This window comes from Labrus mixtus, chromosome 22 (assembly GCF_963584025.1).
Source record: "Labrus mixtus chromosome 22, fLabMix1.1, whole genome shotgun sequence".
Classification (NCBI taxonomy): domain Eukaryota; kingdom Metazoa; phylum Chordata; class Actinopteri; order Labriformes; family Labridae; genus Labrus; species Labrus mixtus.
Window position 1 is genome coordinate 17,691,858 of NC_083633.1, and position 8,434 is coordinate 17,700,291.

The 8,434-nt window shown below is 39.5% G+C and overlaps 2 protein-coding genes across 3 annotated transcripts in view; both read right to left on the reverse strand.

Moving 5' to 3' along the window:
- Window positions 1-3,263: 3,263 nt before the first annotated feature.
- spi2 (Spi-2 proto-oncogene) lies at window positions 3,264-5,447 on the reverse strand. The gene is made up of 5 exons (XM_061029940.1): window positions 4,980-5,447; window positions 4,807-4,891; window positions 4,652-4,719; window positions 4,105-4,213; window positions 3,264-3,751 (listed from the first exon to the last, which is right to left on the reverse strand). Exons 1-5 carry the CDS (start codon window positions 4,983-4,985, stop codon window positions 3,444-3,446), a joined length of 576 nt encoding a protein of 191 aa, XP_060885923.1. The 5' UTR covers window positions 4,986-5,447; the 3' UTR covers window positions 3,264-3,443.
- Window positions 5,448-6,155: 708 nt separating this feature from the next.
- Window positions 6,156-8,434, reverse strand: part of spic (Spi-C transcription factor (Spi-1/PU.1 related)) — a 2,579-nt gene continuing 300 nt past the window's right edge. The window contains exons 2-5 of one of the 2 annotated variants that reach the window (XM_061029938.1): window positions 8,365-8,434; window positions 8,139-8,221; window positions 7,271-7,373; window positions 6,156-7,171 (exon numbers count right to left, since the gene is read on the reverse strand). The exon at window positions 8,365-8,434 is cut by the window's right edge and continues 18 nt beyond it. In XM_061029938.1, coding sequence (XP_060885921.1) covers window positions 6,684-7,171; window positions 7,271-7,373; window positions 8,139-8,221; window positions 8,365-8,434 — 744 coding nt within the window. In that variant the 3' untranslated portion in view covers window positions 6,156-6,683. Of the gene's footprint in view, window positions 7,172-7,270; window positions 7,377-8,138; window positions 8,222-8,364 lie in introns of both variants that reach the window. The other variant, XM_061029937.1, reaches the window with a different exon arrangement.

An 8,434-nucleotide genomic window follows, 5' to 3' on the forward strand; every position in this document is an offset into this window, starting at 1 on the left:
GGGGACAGGCTTTCAGGCCTTATATAGGGAGGGGGCATGCTCCTCCTCTCTGTAGTGGACAGTGCAGCTCTGTCCTAGACCCTCTGTTGCATCACTGCCCCTTACCCACTGGCTGTTGTGCCAGTTTCCAGATTGGAAACACCAAGTATGATTATACTTTACAAGTGAAATGCTAAACTGTACAAATAAGTGACATGTTTATATTTCCTGGACTTTGGCTGCAGGACTTCTTCTTCATTCATTACCTTTGTTTTTTTTACAAGATATACCCTTAATGTCCACATTCTGCTGCCAGGGTGATAATTCAAAGGCACTATGTCAGATTAAAGGAAGTGTATGACAACTAATGATAGGATATATTTCTAAGTTACAGCTAGCAGCAAGTTAGCTTATCTTAGCACAAAGACTGTAAGCAAGAAGAACAGCTAACTGTGCTCTGCTTATCAGCACTTTCAAAGCTCACTCATTAACTTATCATAGAAGTGATATGTATCGTCTTGTGAGTTGAGTAATTCGGTAATGATTTGCCATCATTGCTACCAGATTTCCACCCCCTCAGTAACAGGCTGAGGATTGTCATTAGGGCATCAGAGGTGACTTTCTTCGACGCACTACAGTTGAGGAGTTGAAGGGGGAACTGGGGTCTCAGGAGGGGAGGTATCAAAGAAAGCTGTGTCCTCATTTTCACAGGTGATGTAATACTCTCAGTCCAGTGATGTACAACATGTTGTGGATTTATCATAAAAGAAAGGTTTGGGATGACAAGCAGCGACTTAATGCCAGTTGCCGGACATCAATTTAATCCACGGGGAATGGCGTCCAAGAACAGCCGGCTTTCTGACCGGGCAAATAAATACTGGAGAGATGCTTTGGCGGTGGTTATGTGGCCTATACTTGGAAAGAAACCTTGACATATGACATGTGTATTGGGACAGGGAAAAGATGGTTTAATTGTGTTATTAATGCGCCTGCTTTAGTCCTAATTCATCTTTTTAGTATGTCAAGCACAAGTGACAAATCTTTCATTGTGTGAGGTATTTGTGAAGAATAAACAGGAAGGCTTAAAGCTGGGAATCTAAGGAACTCATAACGGCTTGGACATGTCATGATCTTGACATATAAATACACTTAAAACATGGACAATTGATACCTCAGACAACCCAACAAGGCAAGTCAAGACAAAACAGAAGGCCTATTCCGAGGGACTGGATGTGGTCAGTGCGCAGGAATGCAACTTAGATAGACTGCCTGAAATTTCTCGGACAATCCTTGAAATTAGTCAACGTCACAACAACATAGGATCCATACTGCTGTCTGACACCTTTCATGCAATGTGGAAGCTTTCACTGAAGAGCATTCTCTTTCCCTAAACGACCGTTTTGGTCCGTTCTGTTTTGGAAGTATGTGGCCTTTCTTGGTAACAGACACCCATAGATCAGTTAGCCCATTTATAACCTGGAGTGGGCTCCAGCAGTAAATACTAGGCTTAGGGGGGGTATCACGTGGGGCTGCTACAAAGAGCACAAAACCATTTGGTATTACCCTGGACGGCCATGAGTGCACATCACTGAGGCGATTTAGCCATGAGGTCACGCCACACAGGAAAGGAAAAAAAGAAGCAGCTGGAGGGCCGTGAGATGGACTACACTGACACCCTCTGGTTCCTCTCAGCCATCAAACACAGGACAGCACATGCACAGATACACTTGTCAACACGGGTAGAGACACTTTAAGTCCACTGAGAATACTTGAAGTTTTTGTGAAGACGGAAAAGTTGAAAAACTAGAAAGTTACACACACTGACTCTTACATTCTTTATCTCTTATCCTACTTTTATTACAGAAGTATTAACAGTTGTGTCTCTATTCTGTAGACTCCCACTTTCAGAGTGTTTATGGCTGTGTCATGTATGCTGACTTTAAGCAGCTTAAAGTGATTAAGAAGCATGCAGCTCCTTAAATCTGTTGGTGTATTTTACAGGTCTTTAAAGCTCACAGTCTGGTCACCTATTGTTCCTTCAGACTGTATGTAAATGCACAGATAAAGCCAAAATGTCTTTCTGCTGTTAGTTTTAGTGCACCTGTTGGAGTGATAAATGGACCTCACCTGTATAGCCTCTAAACATAAAGTACATTCGCTGATGCAAGACGTTCCTATGCAAAGTGGCTTTATCTACGATCTTAAACACACTCACACACTTATGGCTATTTTTTTAATTTTTTTTATTTAACCTTTATTTAACCAGGAAAGTCCCATTGAGATTAAAAACCTCTTTTTCAAGGGAGTCCTGGCCAAGAGGCAGCAAAAGTTACACAGTCACACTCACAACATACAGACAGCAATTAAAATGATAAAAAACAATTAGCAATTAAAATGATAAAAAACAATTAGCAATTAAAATGATAAAAAACAATTAGCAATTAAAATGATAAAAAACAATTAGCAATTAAAATTATAAAAAACAATTAGCAATTCAAATTATAAAAAACAATTAGCAATTAAAATGATAAAAAACAATTAGCAATTAAAATGATAAAAAACAATTAGTTACAAGTAAAGGAGGTTGTCTCAAGTGCTCTCAACCTGGATTTAAAAGCATTCAAAGAAATCAGTTCAGTTATTTTCCAGTCTTTTTGCAGCATGTTCCATGTAGAAGGAGCAGAGTAGACGAAAGCCCCTTTTCCCAGCTCTGTGCGGGCAAATGGAACAGACAGCAACAACTGATCATTTGAACGCAAACTGTAAGAATCAACAGTTCTGCGTGTGATTAGGTTACAGATGTAGGAGGGCAGTAGCCCAAGCATGGCCTTGTAAATAAAAGTGCACCAGTGTCCCAGCCTCCTGGTGGACAAAGAAGGCCAGCTATGACTGAAGGGGGAAATTGGTTGCCTCGACTTAACTGTGTGTAGATCGCACCTTTAATGTTTAAAACATGCAGTGCAAAGGGCTTCACAGAGGAAAGACAGAAGGGAAATCAAAAAAAGATGGATGGATGGATGATGGAGCTTAGTGTGGCCTTTATAAGGTAGAAGTAAGCTAAGCATATTAAGGTCATAATTCAAGTTCAACAACTTCCTAACTCACCATCAATAAGCAGTAAATAGGAAGTCAAACTCTTAGTTGTCCTATAATCTATGCACTATGGTCATGTAGAATAAGGTACTAATAAGAGCTTAATAATGACCAATAAGGAGCCAGTATGCTGCTAATTAGCATGCCAATAAGCGACTAGTGAATATTGTGACCTCCAGTGTTACCAAAGTTTTTCTTTATTGTTTTCTTATTTACAACAAAAACTAAATACATTTTAACTTCAAGGAAAGTGATTTTTAAATCAGTTGAGTTGAAAATGAAAGGCAGAAGAAATTCACAAAAGTTACATTTACGGTTTTATATAAGACTTAAAAAAAGTACAAAAAATAAACAGAAACATTTAGTTCTTTTCACATATCTCCTTTATGACACCTCTGCAGGAGGGTCAGGGTGTCACGGCTGAACTGGTAGGTGAGCTTCTTCTTCACCTTGAAGATCTCCCCGGAGCGGGCGTAGTTCCTCAGGGCGCGGGACATCTTCTGGTACGTCATCGGCCTCTTGTTGCCCTTCCTCTGCCCCCAGAGCGCCGCCACCTCGTCCTTGTTGGTGGAGGAGAAGCGGAAGACGCCCGCGGCTGCCGGCACCCAAGAAACGCAGTGGGCCATGTTTGGGTCCTCCAGCATCTCAAACAGAAAGTGGAAGAGCCGCACCTTTCTACCTGTGACGGAAAAAAAAGGCAAGATTAAAAGCTTAACAGAGATTTTAAAAAGCTGCACCTGCGGTTCACTGATACAGTAAATGCTGGTTTCAGTTAATCATTTCCTCAAATGCAGCAATTCCCAGAAGATCTCCTCACTGATGGGATGCCATCTCGTTGAGCGGTGTAGAGCTGTAAACACTGCGGTTACCTGGTAGATATGTAAAAACAGCTGTTCAGCTACATCATGCACTGCTCCATTGTTTTTACTGTAAAGGGAAGGTCTCTTATTTGCTCTCTTTGTATTGTTTCCCTCAGGCTAAAAGCAGCCGTGGTAATAACAGTATCTAGTGACCCGAAAAAGGAGAACTCACCTCTCCCCGCTGCTTTGGATGCTTGTCTTGTTGATACAAAGTTTGGCTCAGACAATAATGCTGTTGTATTTTGGCTTAAGGATTGTGGAGCGTCGTGTGCCAGCAAACGCTGACGTGCAGGTTTGATGATCATTGATGAAGGGAAAGGAGGCAGAACATTAGACCATATCAACAGATCACAGAATCCTGAACAGCTTTAAAGGCTATACACTGTAAAAACTGTCTAATTTCTAGTCAAAAATATCTCATTACACTTAGAATAAGTCACATTCCCCCCGACGAGTCCAGATAGAAATCTTAAATCGGGATTTAAAAAAAAAGCAGAAAGAGAAGGCCTGAGTTGCCTGCCAATGCAGAAAGCAATATTTATATGTTGAGTGTCTTAAAATGAGGCGAGCTATCTTAATTATGAGTGCATTTAATTCCAAGATTCTTAACTAAAAATTACAAATACTCGAGTTTTTGCAGCACAAAAATGTGCATATTTGAGTTCAGTATTTCAGTTGTTTTGAGTTGAAAACAAAAAAAAAAACGTGTATATGCTTACAGGTGGCTCGTTGCACATGCAGTGTTGGTCACATGACCCTTCACCTGTAGTCCAGTTCACCTTGCTCGCTGAAACAAGCCAAAACATTGCAAAGACGCTGAAATAAAAAAAAAAACTTGGTTGTTTTAGGTTGAATTCCAAGGCTTTCCTCTTACCGATTTCTCCAGCGTTTTGTCTGTAGTACTCCTCGAGGAACTCCAAGATCACCTCCAAATCAGAATGAGTGTCCGGGTAGGAATCCTGATGAAGGAAAATAATTCAAAATCAGGCTTGGAATGTAAGATTTGTTTTAACCTCGGAGAGTTTCTCGTGCCATTGTTGTGGTTACCATCATGTATGATTCTTGAGTCCGTCCAGTTTGGGTGAATTTCACAAAACTGACTTTGAGACGCTAAAGTCCCCCACGCTCTTATTATACATCCTCACCCCCCCGACAGGACGGGCTTTCTACATAACACCCGGCGTTTTTTTTTTTTTTACTCCGGGGCTCACAGGAACAATGACCTCCATCCCACAGAGCCCCGACACCAGCAACCAGTCAACCCATCAACAAAGTGTCCCAGCAACTGACCACATCCTCCCCGCTGCAGCAGATAAGAGCTGGCCTGGAGGCAGCTGCTACAGAACGCTCTCTCTTCAGGAAAAACACTCTTACTGCCATATTTTTCCTCACAGGATGTGTCTTAGTTTTCAGATTTTTTAAAGTGGGCTTCTTGTAATATTTCATTTGAATGGAGACGTTGCCAAATCTTACAACACAGTCTTCACGTTGCAATAAGGTAACGTTAGATTAGAGTTGGATCGCACTTTTCATCAAGTGAATTCTTCATATATGGGAAGCTTTCTGTAGTGACAGGACGCGTAGACAACTTTTAAATAGACATTCTTCTTAAAAGTTGTAAAATATTATTTATTTCCTTCTCAGATAAAAGTCAATTTATTCTTTCTACATTTTCAGTGAAGCGTTTTTATCTCCTATGTTTTAACATTTAGTGGTAAATCTAATCTAATCTAATGTGGACGGGGTTTTTGTTATTATTATCAACCTTTATATATCCAGGTTGTTCCCATTGAGACTCAAACTTGCACAGGACACATTTAATAAAAAGAAAAACAATAATAAAATCATCAGACAAAACAGAGAGTTTGGATTCAAGACTTGGATTTTTAAAACATTCAGACTAAGTTTTGCGGTTTAAAATCAGACTATAGATTGTTCCAAACCAAAGAAAACCTAAAAGCTGTCATTCCCACGGTGGGTGACAAAAGGCCTCCTTTCGACTAGCTCCTATTGGACCTTCATCCGGCAAACTGTTTGTATGCTAAGCAGTGAAAACACGGTCGACTAACATCTTTTTTATCGTGATGTAAATCTACTGATTGAAACGTCAAATAATTTAACATTAAGTGGTTAATCTAAGAAAACAAACATATCATTTCAAAATTATAATGAAATTCTGAAATAAACATAAAAGAAACAACGATTCTTGATTAAAAAACTGTTTGTTTTTTCCACCATTTTTATTGTTTACAAGTATTTACACTTTATTTACAGACATTTTCCTCAAAGTGAAGAAAATTTAAACATGTTACACTGTAAAAAAAAAAAAAAGACATAAAAAAAGATCATTAACATTTTGTGACTGAATTAGTAGTGATGTTCATTTCTGAGTGAATGTAGAATTAAATCTGAAATCCTACTCAACGTTAACTCTTAGATATGAACTGGAACTGTAATCAGTGCTTGAAATAAGACTTTTAAAGTTGACACTTTGTTTGATATTTTTGGTAATGTGGGTTCACAAATATGTAAAAAAAACAACATATTTCCTCATCAGCTTCATGAAGGCTCTTACAGTAGCTCTGCTTTAATCCTCTGCAGTAAACTTCTCTTTGTGAAACACAAAATGTTGAATTAAACGGAACAAAATCACTGACACACTTGTTAACATGCAGGGACTGAATACGGACCCTGAACGTTTGGAAGCTGAAGAATGTCAGTCCTGAAGTTGTGGACAAACCGTGGTGCAGCTCAGAGATGGGTGATGCTGTGTGAGGTGAAGCTGGAGGCCAGGTTGTAGTCTTCCTGCAGCTGGAAGTGTCTGAAACAGCTGTGCCTGTGCCTCTCCATCACAGCCGGCCCACAGAAGCTCTGCTCGGCCTGACTCTGCTGCCACGTGCTGAGCTCCTCTTGCACCAGGTGGCCCGGCATGTGCATGGTCACCTGCGTGGAGCCGAGCCGGTGCAGGATGTCCGGGTTGAACTGGTACGTGAGTTTGCGTCTCACTTTCATGATCTCCCCGGTGCGGCTGTAGTTTCTCAGAGCTCTGGCCATCTTCTGGTAGGTCATGGTCTTGCGGTTGCCCTTGCGCTGGCCCCAGCACTCGGCCAGCTTCTCCTTGTTCTTGGAGATGAAGTGGAAGGTGCCGCTGCCGCTGTCCGTCCACTGGATGGAGTCGCCCATGTTGGGGTCGTTCAGAGCCTCGTGGAGGTACTCGTAGAGTCTGAGCTTTTTACGGCCTGAGGAAATAATAATACGTTTTGTTTTAGCGATGAAGACAAAAAATTTGATTGAAAATGTAACAAGTACACAAAAAAAAAAAAAAAAAATCTACAAACCTTTGCTGCTCTTCTGCGGCGGTAAAACTGAGTAGAACTGAGGGATTTCATTCTGCACAGAGTGACCCACGGAGACGTCAGGCATGACCGGAAGCCAAGAGTGCTGCTGGAAGAGAAATGTTAGAGAAATATTTAACAGGTTGTTTCATCAGCACACCTTCTAGCTGTGCGGCGACAGCGGTGACCACTTCATATAAAGTCACCTCGTATCATTTTGACTCATATTCTTAATTTTAACGTAATCATTTTTACAAGTTGAAACTCCTGAGATGACATAAACACAAAACATTGAGTTATAACAACCTTCACATTAACATTTAATTTAACTGACAATGAATTACAAGTTAAAACAACTAACTAAGTTTTTACAGTGCATGAAGTTAAATTTACTGTAAATTACAAATAAAACAAAAAAAAAAGTTGAATGACATTTTAATTGACAGATATTTAAAACCAAACATGTAGTAAACCATACAGAGCATATACATATAATCCTTAAAAAACTATGAAGATTACGACATCAGCCAGAAATCTTTATTTCAAATCAAACACCATGACGGAAAAACTGTAGTGAAACTTTCTAACGTCATAATTTAACAATAAGGGATAAATACAATTTGACATATTTAAGATTTGATTTAATCCCCTTAATTTATTTTATATAACAGCAGCTGATCAATAGTTCATTCACTCTTACTTTTTTTTTGTATTTGTCATGAAGTCACTACATCACTAGTTTATCTCTCAAAGCAGAACATCATCTGTTCTCAAACTAATACGAAGTTTTGGTTGGAATCAAACTTGCTTTCAAATGCAAACATTCATAATAAATAATGTACGTATTATTTTATATATTTTCATTACTTACAGCCGTGTCGTTCCATTCATAAGAGGAGATCTGACACTGCAGCGATGTCTGCTGGGAACCCAAAGTCTCATAATATGTGTACTCTGAAAAGACAATCAAGAAATAGATTGATTAAGTCAAGTGAAACGGTCTATCAATTCTGATTAATTCACCTGATGAATGTAATATGTAACATGTAATTGAAGTTTTGAATTTGTTTACATGCAAGGTGATATTTGGACCATACCTGAGTCGTAGTATGAATTATTTGAATGCTGTTGAATCACATCGATTGCATCCTGAAAGTGTTGGTTAAT